General features: G+C 44.9%; 2 protein-coding genes across 2 annotated transcripts in view; one reads left to right on the top strand and one right to left on the bottom strand.

Moving 5' to 3' along the window:
• Positions 1 to 3,381, bottom strand: part of MRPL35 (mitochondrial ribosomal protein L35) — a 7,972-nt gene extending 4,591 nt beyond the window's left edge. Inside the window, exons 1-2 of the mRNA XM_018571453.1 lie at positions 3,323 to 3,381; positions 753 to 796 (exon numbers count right to left, since the gene is read on the bottom strand). Coding sequence (XP_018426955.1) covers positions 753 to 796; positions 3,323 to 3,381 — 103 coding nt within the window. The remainder of the gene's footprint in view (positions 1 to 752; positions 797 to 3,322) is intronic.
• Positions 3,382 to 3,645: 264 nt separating this feature from the next.
• POLR1A (RNA polymerase I subunit A) overlaps positions 3,646 to 17,091 on the top strand; it is an 89,069-nt gene continuing 75,623 nt past the window's right edge. Inside the window, exons 1-9 of the mRNA XM_018571462.1 lie at positions 3,646 to 3,778; positions 6,502 to 6,706; positions 8,977 to 9,126; positions 10,713 to 10,826; positions 12,312 to 12,397; positions 14,839 to 14,932; positions 15,390 to 15,405; positions 15,687 to 15,773; positions 16,831 to 16,927. Coding sequence (XP_018426964.1) covers positions 3,702 to 3,778; positions 6,502 to 6,706; positions 8,977 to 9,126; positions 10,713 to 10,826; positions 12,312 to 12,397; positions 14,839 to 14,932; positions 15,390 to 15,405; positions 15,687 to 15,773; positions 16,831 to 16,927 — 926 coding nt within the window. The 5' untranslated portion in view covers positions 3,646 to 3,701. The remainder of the gene's footprint in view (positions 3,779 to 6,501; positions 6,707 to 8,976; positions 9,127 to 10,712; positions 10,827 to 12,311; positions 12,398 to 14,838; positions 14,933 to 15,389; positions 15,406 to 15,686; positions 15,774 to 16,830; positions 16,928 to 17,091) is intronic.

Genomic DNA, 17,091 nt, shown 5'->3' with positions numbered 1-17,091 from the left:
ATACATTTATAGTGGTTGAAGCCCATGTGCACAAGTACATTTTTACTAAAGTCTGGTCTGGCAAAGTTGCATGTACATTTGTTCTGTGCGAATGGAAACAAAAATAAATATCAGTGTATATTCTTTCCAGATCGACTGTAATATCAGGAAGATACCACATTGTGGCCACTAGATGGAGCATGACAGCATAAGGAATAGGTATTTATTTCCTGCTATGATACAGTATTTTCCTGATATTACATTCGACCTGCAAAGTATACTAACATTCGTTGTTCCTCCCTTCACACAGAACATACATACAAGCAATTTTCAGTGAACAAATGGCTATGCAACTTTTATTTATATATACATACACACACACAGCTTTTATACTGGGTATATTTATTAATGTGGCATACAGGGCAACCTGCTTAGCGTGTGTTCCACATAGCAGTCACTAAGACCCCCCCTTTCCCCTTCCTCCCTGCCACAAGACCAATTCTTTGTTTCTGAGACTAATGTAACTTGTCATGGAACCAAACTCCTGGATAAGGAAGCAGCCTGCGCCCAATCATTGTGGTGCATACTAGTTCCGGGACAGTGAAGCTACCGTAGTTACTAAGCAATTGCCCTGGAACTAGGATACGACATATGAGTATGGGAATGGTTACAAGCACACAGGTATTGTGCTGCTCTGACAGAATACATATAAAGGATGAAGAAGAAGAAACATCTGTGCCCTGAATTCTATCCGGTCACTACAAGTTTCCTACCTGCTGTCCTTGCTCCAGATTGCCGACATGTTCTTGACATATACCTGAGAGGAAAAGAACAATTATATTCATTACAGAAGCGGCTGTAGTCCCGAGTCAGGTCAATACATTTTCTTTTTTACATCTTGTTACAGTCCTGCGGTGAAAATTCTGCTTTCACACGCCAGTACTCTGTGCCGGCAGAGCTGAGTAACAGCCACACCCCTCAGCACACCCATCACCTCTACCCCAACCTGTCTGTCTCTCTCCCACTCTGACATCATAAAAAGTGGAGCAAGAATACAGTTTTTTTTTTGCTTAGCTGCATTGTGTTCCGTTCTCATTGCGTTTTTGCCGCGTTCCTGCGTTTCCTGTCTTGCAGTGTAGTATTTTGCCTATCCCTCTCTGCAATGCACCGCACAGTATGATATTAATCGGTCAGTTCATGGATGGACCTTCCATTGAATGGAATGCAGTGTGCTGTCTACATAGATAGGGGGTGGCTAGGAATAGGCTGTGTGGTGCTGGATGTACAGAGAATATCACCTGAGGCCTGAAAGTTCAGGTATGATTGAAGTGTATCTAGAGTATCCAAGCTTTTAGATATTAGGAATACAAGTACGGTTACGTCACTACAATTGTAGTCCATTCACTTTTCCTCCTGTACTGTCCATGTTACTGAATGTCCATACCATGGTATGGACAGGGACTGGAGGAAGATTCTGAAGAAGCCAGAGCATTGCATCAGAGATCCACTGATTGCAGTTGCAATGCTTTACTGGCTTCAATTCTTCTTTCATGAAGAAGTATGCATTTATTATATTTTCCAAAAGGTGGACTTTCTCTTTAAAACCAGTTTTTTGCCATCTGTGTCCCATTGGGCAGCTTTCCTTTTACTTCCTGTCCTGTAGACACAACAGGAAGTGAGGGAAATCCCCTCTTAGACAGTTGTCACAGTAACAGCTGTCCCATTGAAGATTTCACCTCGGTTCCTGTTCTGGTGACCACTAAGAAGTTCGGATTTTTACTCCCTTTTATTTACAAAACAGTTCTCCCCCAACAGGGACCCCACAGACGTTGTCACCCGTCTATCCACAACTAAAATGAAAACTTTGAGCTTTGGAGTCCCTGATGCCATTTTATTCCAGTGCAGCTCTGTAGGAGCGCAGTGTAGAGGTGAGTGGTGTCTTCCTTCCTGTCTGTCGGTCTGTCTGTCTGTAGGCCCAGGAAGATCTATTGCAGCCTCTCCCTACATCAGCAGATCACTGCTATAGCTGATTACAGCCAGCAACAGATCTCTATGAAAAATGATCTGCTGCCTCTGCACAGCTGTATAGAGGAAGGGGGGGAGGGGGAGGGGGGATCAGAAAAATAAGGAAATTAAAAAGTCACAATATACAGCAGGGGTAGTTAGGCAACCTCGGCACTCCAGCTACCGCAGGAACTACAAGTCCCATGAGGCATTGCAAGACTCTGACAGCCACACGAAGCCAGAGGCAGACGCTGGGGGGCCGAGGTTACCTACCCCTGAGATACACGGAGAGGGATTTAACAAAAGTGGAGCAGTCGCCCGTGGCAACCAACCAGCTTCTCTCTTTCATTTTCAAAGCTCAACTGAACAAAAAGAAGATAGAAGCTGATTGGTTGCCATGGGCAACTGCTGCAGATTCCGTCTGCTCCACTTTGGATAAACTCCCCTCAGTACAAGTTATACTTGTCACCCCCCTCAAGAAGAGGACCTGTCACCTATACTGCAGAGAAGGTCAGGTCAGTATTTACAGAGGAGAACCTGTCACCTATCTATGGCAAGGCCAGGTCATTACCACCCCCTCTCACAGAAGAGGACCTGTCACCTATCTATGACAAGGCCAGGTCATTACCACCCACCTCTCACAGAAGAGGACCTGTCACCTATCTATGACAAGGCCAGGTCATTACCACCCCCCTCTCACAGAAGAGGACCTGTCACCTATCTATGACAAAGCCAGGTCATTACCACCCCCCTCTCACAGAAGAGGACCTGTCACCTATCTATGGCAAGGCCAGGTCATTACCACCCACCTCTCACAGAAGAGGACCTGTCACCTATCTATGACAAAGCCAGGTCATTACCACCCCCCTCTCACAAAAGAGAACCTGTCCCCTATGACAAAGCCAGGTCATTACCACCCCCCTCTCACAGAAGAGGACCTGTCACCTATACTGCAGAGAAGGTCAGCTCAGTATTTACAGAGGAGAACCTGTCACTTATCTATGGCAAGGCCAGGTCATTACCACCCCTCACAGAAGAGGACCTGTCACCTATACTGCAGAGAAGGTCAGCTCAGTATTTACAGAGGAGAACCTGTCACTTATCTATGGCAAGGCCAGGTCATTACCACCCCTCACAGAAGAGGACCTGTCCCATCATGCTGCAGACAAGGCCAGGCCAGTATATCCCATAAGCCCTCTATACACCCTGTCATTGGACACTGTCACTCCCAGGCCTCCTCAGGGTGACATGTCCTCTACCAGTCACATGACCTACAGACCCCAGTGTACCTTCCACACCTCCCTCCATGCCTGTAGCAACAGGACACCCTCCCCGGTACCTGAGCAGAGTCCCCGGCCGGGCACACACAGCCCGCAGAGGAGCACAGGACAGCGCCATGTCCTTGTGGCCTCAGCTCCCAGACTGTACCATCTACATGGGGACCGCCACCGTTCTACCAAGACTATACCATTTGCATAGGGAACACCAACCTTCTAGTCAGCGTATCCCTTCATTTTAAATGCCGCTCCTTCTCCTCGGTCCATACACAGCAGTGTACCCGGCGGGCATCGCCTAGCGATCTTTTCGTGACTGCAGTATTTTCGAGCACCCCCGTCCTTGCGGGAGTGGTGGTCTGTTCCACTTCCGGATCCTGCACGTGTTTTGTGTGAAGTGAAGGCTGAGTGGTGCGGGGAGGCAGTGATCGGGGGGGAATCACCATGCTCTTCTCCCGGGATATACCATGGCGGCGGCTGCGGGACATCAGCTTCGGGATCTACAGCTCAGAGGAGCTCAGGTGAGCCGGGAGGACGTGTGGGTGGCGGTGTTGTGACAGGCTGCACTGCTGCAGAACCTCTTTGCTATTTATACACAGTGCTGGGTGCTATATATGCAGAATTGGTCTCCTATGGGTGTAAGGCTTTCTGCTTGCATATATACAGTAATGGTGGTTGTGCCCTCTGTGACAGGTATCTGATATACTACACTGTAGGTTATGTGTTTATAAATACCAGTTCACCCATCATCAGATGTCTGGTGATAGAAGCGCTGACCTCCTTCTGTAAGCTTTAGGTGCTTGGCTGTCAATGGCTTCACAGCTTCCTAAGTCACAGACCAAGCATGTTGCAAGTGAAGATCAGGAAAAGTCAGACCCCCTGATCCACATACTTGTATAAGGTTACGTCACCTGAACTGATTCTCAACACATTCTCCTCACCTCCAAGGCACCCCTGCTGCAGTTATCCACAGTACATGCAATCTGAACTTGAGTTCACCTGAACCTGGAAAGAAGCTGACGTGGCCATATAAGGGCAATGATGTCACCAGCATCCCACCCCTTTGTTTACATGCAGCTGTTTGGGCCGGCACTGACTGCTTCCTTCTGGGCTTGGACCAAACGCAAGCTTATAACTATCTGCAATGATGACCCTTTCCATGCTGCCCATGCCAATCCATATAATGTTCCTTGTGACCGTGCTGACCAGTGTGAGTCTCTTCCAAACCTTTCTTCTGGGATGGGTTCCAGAAAGAAAACATACAGGGGGGAATGTATGAAAACTGGAGCAGACAAAATCTGAAGCAGCTGTGCGTGGCAACCAATCCGCTTCTCTCTCTTTCATTTTCAAATCGTCACTATCCAAACTGAAGAGAGAAGCGGATTGGTTGCCATGCACAGCTGTTACAGATTCTGTCTGCTCTAGTTTTTTATAAATTCTTCCTTTACCTTTTTAGAGTCACTTTAGGGGACACAGGATGATAATTCAGTTACAAAAGGTTATGCTGCCACCTTCAGGAAATTGGACACTGGCAAAACAAAGTTGTAAGCAACGTTCTGGAACTCAGCAATTTGGTTGTCCTTTCAATGCTGAACCTCTTGACTGCAAGGTGATCCGACCAGGATTCAGTTGAACAGCGTCATGCCAGTGGCACACATCAAGCACCAGGGAGGAATCGGAAGTCTTGCAGAGCAAAGAGAAGGTGACCAGGTTTTGGCTTGGGCAGAGCTTCACGTTACAGGGTGTCCGTCGTGCATATCCCAGGCATGGGAAATTGTCTGGTGGACTTTCTCATTCATTGCCACCTGGGCTCTGGAGAATGATCTCTTTACGCCGAGGTGTTACAAGACCTCTGTCTCAGATTGAGGACGTTGGACGTGGATCTCCTGGCTTCCAGGCTCAACAACAAACTGATCAAGTTTTGTCTCTAGGTCCAGGAATCCTTTAGGCTTTGCTGTGGATGCTGTGTAGACTGTGTGTGATTAGTATAGTCTGATCTATACCTTTCCTCCTCTGAAGCACCTTTCTCACCCCTCATTCTCATACACAGGGCTTGAAAAATGTTAGGGTGTCTCACCAGTCAGTTAAAAATGTCACCAGTCAGCATGACATCGATGTCGAGATCCGCCCAGCTGCGTGAGTGACAGCTGGCTCTGCCTAACTAGAGGCAGAGCCAGCTGTACCCGCCCCCTCCCGTTCCGCCAGTCAGCGCTGGCAGATCGGAGGGGGGAATCCAGCCCCTCCCCCTGTCACGGCAGAGAGCCATGACAGGATCGAGAGGTGAGGGAACCCGGTATGTGTTCCGTCACCTCCCGATCTACTGAGCCGACCTGTGACAGTCTCATTGTCACAGGTCGGCTAGAACTATGAGGTGAGTGAAAAGCACTCTCCTCATAGTTCTCCTTTTTAATCACCACTGGTTTTTTATTTTTTACTATATAATGAAAAAAGTACTGTAGATTTCGAGAGAAAAAAGAAAAAAGTTTTCCTACGTCATGTTATAAAACATCTATTCTTACCCATATTTTTGGTAAACTATAAAAGATGGGGTCACGTCAGGTAAATAGACACCAAACATGTCATGCCTTAAAATTGCCCGTGCTCACAAATAATGACCACACTGAAAATTAGCCATAGGCGACACTTAAAATGCTTTTACCGCTCATCAGTTCAGTGTTATCAGTGATGAATGGCCCTAAAATTATTGCTCTCGCTCCGACGTTCGCGGTGATATGTAACATGTGAGGCACAATAGGTACAATCGTCGTTTTTACACATAGGAGCACCCAACGCATATCTACGTGTGTATGTGGGAGGTCAGGGGACTTTAAAAAAAATTACAAAAAAAACCCACTTTTTTAGTTGACGTGCTTCGGTGCCATTCATTTTTTGTAATGGTACCGTAGCTCATCGACTTGAAAAAAAAAAAGCTTGTTTTCCTGCAGTGCACAGATGTGAGCAGGGCCGAAGCGTTCAGGCTCCTGTCGTCCTAATCCTTACTACTTTTGTAAGTTACCACCCTGTGCCCCACATGCAACTCAAGAGTTCCAATGTCACTTGTTCAGGGTCATTGACTCGAAGTGGTATTGGAAGGATAAGGATGACCTCTGCTGCTTTGAAAACGGTTAACAGATGACATTGGTAGCTTCTCATATTCCTGTGCTAACAGGTCCTCTTTGTGATGTATTTGACGATATAAATGATTATATAGATGACTGACTCTTTGTGTTTTCTTCCATTTTAGAGAGCTGAGCGTGAAGGCGATAACCAATCCACAGTACATGGACAAAATGGGCAACCCCATGATCAACGGCTTGTACGACCTCGCTCTGGGCCCTGCAGACAACAAGGAAGCATGTGGTACTTGTGCACAGGATTTCCGCAGTTGCCCGGGACACCTCGGCCACATCGATCTGCCGCTAACAGTGTATAATCCGCTGCTGTTTGATGTAGGTGGCAGATCATTTCCTTCCTGATATGACTATAAGCCATCCTGGATCTGATATGTAATAGCAGTGTTGTATTTAAAGCAAAGCCGAAATACAGTGGTACCTTGGTTCACGAATTTAATGCGTTCCACGATTATGGTCGCAAACCGAATTGGTCGCGATCCAAATCAAACTGTGATCAGACCGCAATCTCGACTAGAAGAAGCCACGACCATGTGTCAGAGCAGAGAAGATGGCTGCGGGTGTGTTCGTCGCCCGATGCGGAGTTTGTGAACAGAAGCAAAATTTTTGCCGAACCTCATGTTCGCGAACCGAATTGTTTGCGAACAGAAGCCTTCGTGAACCGAGGTACCACTGTACTTATTTACTGTTCAGCCTGCCAAAGGATGAAATATCTTCAGCCAGTCTAATGATTTGCACACCCCTGCCAAATTGCACAGGCAAGGGCATCTCTCTGCTAACTCTTGGGCCAGATTTTCTCTTTCCTGTTCTATAAATTCGGATAGGGCCTCCATGCAGACAGCAGTGTAGATGTGTGCAGAAGATGAACTCCAGGATTTGTCGATCTAAACCCAATTACTATAGATCCCCTTTTATTATAGATCTACCATCAACTATACGGCGCCACGACCTGCTTGATTTCATACTACTTGAATGGTTTAGGTCTGTCTTCATATTGTATAGTTTTGGGAAATCTTAAGGATATTGTGGTAGTGTAGGGCAGGCCTAAAACCTCATATGAGCTTTAAAGGAGAACTATGAGATGAGTGATTTCCACTCACCTCATCCCGTTACCCTAAGGAGAACTATGGGGGAAAACGCTGACCCCCATAGTTCTCCTTTTAACATGTTAATTTCATTTCAAAAGTTGTTTGAGTCTTTTGATTATTTGGCTTTTGATAAAAATATCTGGTGATCCTGCCATGAAAGTCCTTGTTCATGCATTTCCCATTATAGGGTGGCAACTGTCTCCCTACTGTGCTCTTGCTTTGCCACCCTTGTGGAGACTACAATCAGCCACGGTGCCATGCACTGCATGGGTATAGTCCACCATTGTCACTATGAAGATGCCAGTTAGGATCAGTGGTGTGCAGCCAACTATGGGTTGAGCACATTTACACTGGGAGTGGCTGGAAGAGGCTGCAGGGGATCAGCAACACATAGATGGGGTGAAAAAAAGCTGAAAACTGTCCTGTGTCCTTCAATGAACGGAGAGAAAAGGATTTTACGGTGAGTACAAAATCCTATTTTTATGAACCAAAAAAACATGGTGGTTCTTGATACAGGTTTTATTTTTTCCCTCATCTGGTTAGTTTTGATCTAAAACTACAGTTGCTGGTTTAGTTTTAATTTGCAAAATGTTCAACAGGAATTTACTATCAAAATCAATATTAAAGCAGAACTATAATCACCTCCCATCCTGCAATGACCTGTCCACAAGCTCCCTCATTGGCGCCAGCATCTTCACCTTGTCCCCTCCCGGGATCTTCAGCCATCTTGATTGGCTGTGCGGGGATGATGCAACTCCCGCACATTGCCCAGACATACTTTCACTTGTTGATCTACCAGACCCCTCATGAACTCCTAGCTTCTGTTTGAATTGATAACATACTGCCTTCGTTGTACTGAAATCCTTTGTAGTGTTGTCAGCCCGTTTTCTTGTGCTGGACTTCATAACATAGGGGAAGGTGCTCTGTAGTCCAGTAGGGAAGCACTGGGCAGGGCTGAAAAGAAAAGACTAAAGAGCGTTGGATTGTGCATACATTTGCACAGGACGAATGTTCAGAGTTCAACCGACCCGGTGAATTGTTTATAAATCAACCCCAGTATTTTGTAGTCAAGCATAAACCCCCGTTCATGACATGAGCATTTCCAAATTATTTTAAAGGTTTTTTTGTTCATTTGTCAGGCTTGATCATTGTTTTATTCAATGCAGTGCTAGTTACTAGGAAGAGACTATTGTGAGCGGCATAATTGTGCAGTAAACATGTGTTGCACACATTTTTTAGGTGCTTCCATTGAAATCTCTGCAGTCAAAGATGTGTAATTCTGTCCCAACAAAGCTTGTGTACTTTATGGAGCTATATGTGACCAGCAATACAACGCTCAGGTGTGAACGGGAACCATTGAAAATAATGGGGTTCTTCATGTTGCGCGTTCTCATGCTTTCGGAAATGGGCGAGAGAACGCTCGGGTCTGAATGGAGAGCTTCAGTAAATGTGATATCGGCTTCTATGAACTGAATTTGTGTTTGTTCTTTTCTTGTTCAGAAACTCTACCTGTTAGTGCGGGGCTCCTGCTTTCACTGCCAACTTCTGACATGTCCCCGATCCGTCATCCATCTGCTGCTCAGCCAGCTGAAGGTCTTGGAACGTGGAGCCCTCAAAGAAGTGCACGAGCTGGAGGCAGTTCTTAGTCGGGTGAGTGAGCTGTTTGTTTCGCCATGTCCTTTCCAGATTGGTTCATGAATTAGGAGGATCTGGTTCATTATGACCACCCGCTGCACTTTCAGTGCTTTAATGAGGAAAGCAGGGAATGCCCTAAAATGTTACCTCTATCTTAGTGCAGACTTCTGGGCCCATCCATGAGCCAATCACACAAGCAGGAAATGACATTTTAAGTAAAATGTCTAGATAATAACCAAATATAAACAGTGGCTGTACACCCTTGTAAAAATGTGACCTATAATATGTGCAATTTAGTTAAAAACAAACTAAAATCCTTAAATGTTGGGAATAAAAATGACGTGGTTGCATAAATATATTTACTAATACTTTGTTGAAGCACCTTTTGATTGTATGTCAGCATTCAGTCCTTTGGGGGAGGAGTCTACCAGCATGGCACATCTTGCCTTGGGAATCTTTACCCACTCCAGATATGTCAGATTGTGAGGGCATCTCCTGTGCACAGCCCTCTTCAGGTCACCCCACAGATTTTCAATTGGATTCAGCTCCAGCCTTTGACTGGGCCATTCCATTCTGAAAGCTCTTTGTGGACCATGGCTTTTGCTGTAATAGGCAACTGAGTAAATGTAAAGAAAAAAAAGCTGACTAGAACAGCTGAACTTTATATGGGCTTAATTGGGGTCACTTTCATTGATGGTGAGTGTGTACTGACTACTATTTAACATCAGCTTGAATGTGATTGGTTCATTCTGAACATGGCCACATCCCTAGTTATAAGAGGGTGTGTACCCTTATGCAGCGACAATATTTGTTTTGATTTTTTTTCCCCCCACTAAATTTCAGTTTGTTTTTTAATTTAATTGTGCATTTTATAAGTCATGTTAAAGGTGGACAAAAATAATCCCGTCTTGCATTAAGAAGGGAATGTATTGCAGGGACAAGTCTATAATTTTGCCACTTTATAGATCACTGATTCCGCCTCATCTGGAGTATGCGGTCCAGTTTTGGTCACCGATACTCGGAAAAGATGTCCTTGAGCTGGAAAAATTCCAGAGTAGGGGCTACCAAACTCATTAAGGGGTTTGAGGACCTGAACTATGAAACAAGGTTGTTAAAATTTAAATATGTTCTCTTTGGAGGTTAGGAGATTAAGGGGGGACATGATTTTCATGTATAAACTATTCAAGGGCGACAGCAACCTTAGTAACAAACTGTTTACGGTTAGCTCTGTAACAAAAACCAGAGGGCACCACCACAAATTGGTGGAAATTTTTTTTCAACATACAGGGCGCAGGGGGTTCTTCACAGCCAGAGCGGTTAAGGTCTGGAACTCACTGCCGCAGGAGGGGATTTCAGCTAAGAGTGTGGAATCATTCAAGAGACTCCTGGACGAGTTCCTTGGAGACCATAACATACAGGGGTACAGGTATTGCTAAGAGAAAAATCACACATGGACTCGTATACACGCACACACCTGCTCATACATGCATACACGCAATAGGTTGGACTTATGTCTTTATTCAACCTCAAATACTATGTAACTATTTTATTTTTCTCAAGAGACTTGAGTTTTCCTATTAATGTTTCCTATCTTTCCTTAGTTTTTGGAAGCAAATTCTGCTGCCACCGGTAATGAGATTCAAGCAGAGTTGGAAACTTTCACCAGAACAGTGCTTAAAGCGTATCCACTGAAGAAGGCTGGGTCCGGGGCCTTTGTAAGTATGACATTTTTCAGCATTTGTGTTGCTCAGTACTTGCTGTTGATGTCTCGCAGTCTTTGCCTCTCTGTCGTACTCATTGAGCCATACAGCTTAGGTTATAGCAGTGTAATGAGCGGGTGGGTGTAATGCTATGAGAGATTGTCTGACGATGCAGCCGCCCTGCTCGACTGCGTAAATTGTCTGGAAGTATAGAGCTGAGATGGTCAACTGAATTGATATAGGGGGGCATCAGGGGCATCACCAAAGAGCTGCCCTTATTGTGCAGTAGGTGTAATGCAATGGGAGATTGTAAGAGGCTGCTGCACCCTACAGGCATGGTTGGGGACCAGGGACTTGCTGTAGGGGACTCTTACTTCCATTAGTCTGTGTTTCTTACAAACCCCTTGACTTTCTTTTATTTTAATTAACTTTATTATAAATCATAATAAAATACAGTTAAAGTAGTATTAAACACTCAAACTTGATTTTAAAGTAGAACTATGAGGTGAGTGCTTTTCCGAGACTGTCACAGGTCGGCTCAGTAGATCGGGAGGTGAGTGAACACATACTGGCGTTCGCTCACCTCTCGATGCGTCTCAGTATACCGCGAGCTACAGCTCGCGGTATACTGAGCCTAGGGTGACGGGAGGACGCTAGTTTGTGTCCTCCCGTTACCCTAAGGAGAACTATGGGGAAAAGCCTTAACCCCATAGTTCTCCTTTTTAATAATGAACCCAGAGCAAACAAATGCACATTGCCCAGCAAAGTATTTCTTTATATTTTTGACCAAGCACTTAGTCGTCATGTTTCTGAACAGCTCCAACTCAGCTCGGCTTCCCTGAACTTCCTGTCAAGCACAAGATTACAAGGGACAAAGCAGACTCCAGCAGCCGCCCATCTACTAGCCTGAAGGAGAGGGGCCCAGGGGGGAGGGGAGTGGATTGCTTTGCTGTGTTTGTGGAGACACACACGGCTTACTAGCACACACAAGGGTGACTCCATAAGACTCTGCAGGGCAAAAGAGCCACCCTGAAACAGGATATCAGGGTCAGCGCTCAGGAGCCCAGCTGATGCTTCAGGAAACTAAAACTTTTAATTATCAAAAAGCAACTTCCATTTTAAGTGATGTAATCAGCATTTAAAATCCTTTTGATTTTAATAGCATTTTATACGCTCAACAGTGTCGTCCTGCATTGTGTCATCATCAGATCCCAGAATAAGTTGTTTGTCCCCGAAGAAAAAAAAAAAAAAAGAACCTAAGTCATGCGCTAATGATACATACAAAAATAATGAAGAGGGACAATTGATGATTTAGTGGTACCTTCTCTTGATGAGATTCATTACAAAATGGCAGAGGGAAGAAAAAGTGTATATAAAAGGGGAAGAAAAAGAATGGGCAGCACAGAAAAATTAAGATGTGTAAAAGAAATTAATCGAATCCCCCTTTAAAAAGAGATAAGTATAACCCCTTTTTTTTTTTTTTTTTTTTTTTTTTTGCAGGTGAAAAACATCTGTGTGGTCCGAAACAAACTAATTTCCGATTTCTGGAGGACACAAATGGCATCTAAGAAATGCCCAAACTGCAAGTAAGACCATAGGGGCAATTGTATGAGCTGACGTTTCCTGTAGACATTATAATATATAAATATACAAGACACATTCATTTAATAGGGAATCCAGTAATATAGCGTTGAAGGTATTGTGTGTTTGTTTTTTTTTATTAAAACCGGATCTTATCAAAAGTCAAGACAAAGAGTAAAATAAAAATTAGGGATGCACCAATACCGAGTATTTGGGTGAGAACTCTTACTCGCTCAAATGCTCTGATACCTTGCCCGATAACGGAAACTTCCAGGCAGAGGAACATTTCCTCTGACTGGCAGTCCCGTAGGGGAACAGGAAGCCAGGCAGCGAGTAATGACCCGGCTTTCTGATTGGCCGAGAAACCGACTTGATGCTGATTGGCTGGGAAGCCAATTTGCCAGCCAATCACAATCGAGGCGGCCAAACAACATAGAGCCCGCTTCCCGGCCAATCAGGAAGTCATCCGGTATGTCCTTGCCCGGCTTTCTGATTGCCTGGGAAGCTTTTTGGAGCTCGGCATCCAGCTTTTCCCTGTGTAATAACATCTTTAGATCTCTTCTAATATCTTTGAGTGAGTAGTGGGGGGGCGTTCCATTGTCGCATGAGACCTCTTCTGGCCGTGAGAAGGCAAATATGTAGCGAGTCCACCCACTTATAAGAGGAAAGTCTCTTGATTTTTTTTTTTTTTCCCACCACCAATGAATAAATCAAACCAGCAAAGAGCATAGTCCAGGACAGGAGTCGAAGACAGGATGGTATTGATATAGAGTAGCACCTGTTACCAAAAGGCAACTCCAAAAACAGTGCAGTAGCGTAGGACGATGTTGTCCACATTGTGGGCAGCGAGAACATTGTGGCTGAAGAGAGGAGGCTCCAGCAGATACAAAAAAACGGATCATACGCCTTATATAGAATCTTAAATTGGGTCTCCCTCATGTCACGTTGGTGATCACTATCCTTACTTTTGCATATCCGAGTAGTAGTTTTTCCACTTAATCTGGATCTTCAAATTCCTTGGCCCATTCCTTAACATTAGAATCAGATAGAGGGCAAAGGAACAAAGTTTGAAGTTTTGGGTACAAAGCAGAAATAGAGTAAGTTCCAGAAGATATTCAGACATCCCAAAAAAGGAGGAAAAAAATATTGCTGGGTCTCCAGCCATCGCTTTCCACGTGTTCGTAATCTGTACATAGTGTAAAAAATGATCAGAGGAATGCGATAACATCGTATAAGGTCCTCGGCCACTCACACATCAGATCTCAGCACTCCCTCACCCGCCCCCCTGCCGGCCATTTCTCAGCCTGAATTTTTGCTAATGGCTCTCATCAGTGGCTGCGTCAGTATCCTAGCTGCTGTGGAGATATACATTTGTTGTAGGAAGGAGATGATCGGACCCTGAAATCCAAACATGGGCAGTACCTGGAACAGCCAACGCGGACTGACATCGTGGAACGCTTTTTCTGCATCCAATGTAATATTGGTTGAATTCCTAGACGCATAGGACCGAGCCATTTCCAGCGCTGACTAAACCTTGCGCAAATTTGTAATTCCAGAGCGTCTCTTAACAACCCAATACTGCGCCGGATGGACCATAGACGGCAATAGATCAGCCAGACGTCTCCCTATGATCTTTGAAAAGATTTTTACATCGAAGTTCAACAATGAAATGGGTCTATACGAGTCTGGATGAGTGGCTAGATAAACTTTAACTGCATGAGAGGAAAATCAGGTCTCCTGCCACGCCATACTGTGCTGTAGGGTAGAGCTGTGTAAATTTAGGACTGCATGGACCGAAATACCAATCCTTTTGCCAGATAAAAACTGCCTCGTGTGTATTCCTTTTTGCCTGAAGTTCAGCATTTAAATGTTTTAAACCATATGCTCTCCTGTGATAACATCAGCATTGTAATAGAAATACATAGAGTTGTTTTCCATAATGCATTCAAAAGTTACTTGGAAAAATCCCTTTTATGTAGTGAGTGCTGCCTTCTCTCTGCCCATCACTTTCATCAACTTCCTGGACTCCCAGTGTGCTCTGCATCTCTTTCCCTGCTGCTTCATGTGATGCAATCTCCAATTCTCAAGACATGTCCCATCATGCATTGCTTCCAGCAAGCAATGATAATGTTACATTGTTCAGGTGTTGAGTTGCAGTTCAGGAGGCACAAGGAAGTGTTTATTCACAGGGCTGAGTGAAGTGGTGTCACTGCATTGAGGAAGTCCATCCTATGGGCACATACAGTAAGTAAGTTTACAATCTTCTAGGTGGATCTGGTTATTAGGAGTGGGATAGAACATATGGAAATACAGATTTTGTTTTTAATCTGAAGACTGTTGATTGGTTTATTTTATTTGAGATTTCAAATGACAGGAAAATTGTGTATCGGGCACATGCGCCCTGTTTCATTTTTATGTCTCGCTTTTAATCATTTTTGCCCTTTAGGTCCGCAAAATCTACAGTACGAAAAGAACACAACAGCAAGCTGACGATGATAATATCTCCAAACATGCAGAAGGATAAGGCTGAGGAGCCCCAAGTGTCAGAAAGTAAGTGCAGTTCCATGTTAATTGGTAGAATGTTCCAGATTGCTGGATTTGACACACATCTTTAAAGTTGAAATGGAGTAGAGGCTCCCCTCAAGGGCCTGCTCACCCCAGTGTGTTTGTGCAATAGTATGTTCCTAACGCATGGTATCATGCATTTAAAACCAGGCACCTAGCACCCGAGCTTCAGGTCTGTTGCATAGCTATTTCTTCAAATAGCCTGCCCAGTTGCTGTGGGTTACAGTACAACCCCCCTTTTTTTTTTCCAGTCCCCCCCCCCCCCCCCTTCCCCACCCCCAGCTTGCTTCTCATGCTCCACTTCATCTGTTCGCTGGTCTCCTACCTGCTGATTGAAGCCAGAAGCGACGCGGAGTGCATCACTTCCAGTTTTAAAGCCGGGGAGGAAGCTGATCAAGCCTTATCTGTGCTTGAACAGATTCTTAGGAGAAGAAAGGTGACATTAGGGGTCTAACAGACCCCTAATGTCCCTTTTTTAAAGAGAACCTGTCTTGGCAGCCAATGCATTGTCGTGTGCAGTACCGCATTACTATGTGTTTACAGTGAAAGGAGTGCATGCACTATTTTTTTTTTTCCACTACCACCATGCAGTATATTGCGGTATCTCGCATTGCAACACATGGCTGGCGGGAGGCCGTGCACCTAGCGGACATTACTGCATGCTAGATGCCTTGTGCAATAGCGTACATTAGACTGCTTTATAATTTCATCTGCCTTTTTGTTTTTCAGCTCTTGATACCTCCGGTTTGCCGAAACGAGGTTACCTGACTCCCAGCACTACAAAGGAACACATAGAGGCCGTGTGGGAAAATGAAGGTATGTACTGTAAATGTGTAACAAGCTGTGCAAACCGTCCAAAGATAAACCAAACATTGGATTCAAAAATGAATACTAAAATGGTAGTTTATCCCTCACCCCACCTTTATTTCTGAGGTGTATTTCTTTATTCTGAGGGTGTGTTCTATAGCAGGGCTAGTTAACCTCGGCACCCCAGCTGTTGTTGAATTGCACATCCCTTGAGACTCTGACAGACACAGACGTTACTCCCAGAGGCAGGTGCATGAAGGGATTTGTAGTTTTTCCACAGCTAGAGGGCTGAGGTTGCTTACCCCTGTTCTAAATGCTCGGTTTATTTTCTCTTTAAGCTGGTAATCATACTGTCCCTGGAGCTTCTTCCTCTATGCTGCAACCACTCACTGACATGAGATTAAGCCCCTAATGGGGTGAAATGTATCAGTGAAGTATGATCGGGGTCTGGCAGGAGGTGTCATCCTTGATGAGCATTAAAGCCTATCTCTGGCAAAAAAAGAAACAAAGATTACCACCCTTGTAGTGGGACAACTCCCCCACCTTTCCCCTGGCACTGCAAAGGTTAACTGCTTGTTGAGGGGGATTTTGGAAAGCACTTTCACTTACCTAATCCCCCACGCCCCTGGTGGTCAGCACTCGCTTCTACCCATTACACTCCAGCCTGTGGACAGTCCCTCTGCATCTGATGCCGGGGGCTAAGGACCACACTTTAAATGTGATGATGCCATAGGGTTGCTGGAACAAAGGGAGGGGCGGGGGGGAGAGAGAGACAGTGGCCCCGGTCTTGGAAACAAGGGTACAGGTAAAAATAAGTATTTTAAAGGATCCCTCTAGATAAAAGCAAGCAGTTAACCCTTGTGGTGCAGCGATAGCTCCAACGTAGTTATTTATTTTAAGCTGGAGATCGGTTTTAAAGTTTTATTGAACAGATGATTCGGTGGTATTTGCCAATTGTATACTCCTTGGAAAAAAAATTCCCTTCATGATTTGTTTTCATTGCTGACATGTATGAAATGAAGACTTAGAAAGTTCAATCTTTAACGCCGTCTCCTCTTCTCTGCAGGCTTTTTCTTGAACTGCCTCTTTCCTGGACTGGGGAGGGACAAGGACTTCTCTCCAGACATCTTTTTCCTGGATCTTGTGGTGGTTCCTCCAGCTCGGTAATTTTTTTATTACATCGAACCTGCTCTCTCACACGCAGGTGTAAAGTTGGGTATACGTTAGGGATGCACCGATGCCGTTTTTCTTACGGTATCAAGTACGAGTACCGATACTTTTTTTTCCAGTACTTGCCAATACCGAGTACCAGTGCCGCGTGCCCAGA

The sequence above is a fragment of the Nanorana parkeri genome, unplaced genomic scaffold, assembly GCF_000935625.1.
Source record: "Nanorana parkeri isolate BGI_ZX_2015 unplaced genomic scaffold, ASM93562v1 scaffold1762, whole genome shotgun sequence".
Taxonomy (NCBI): domain Eukaryota; kingdom Metazoa; phylum Chordata; class Amphibia; order Anura; family Dicroglossidae; genus Nanorana; species Nanorana parkeri.
The sequence above is the reverse complement of the archived record's forward strand: the minus strand, read 5'-3'. Positions and strand labels throughout refer to the sequence as shown.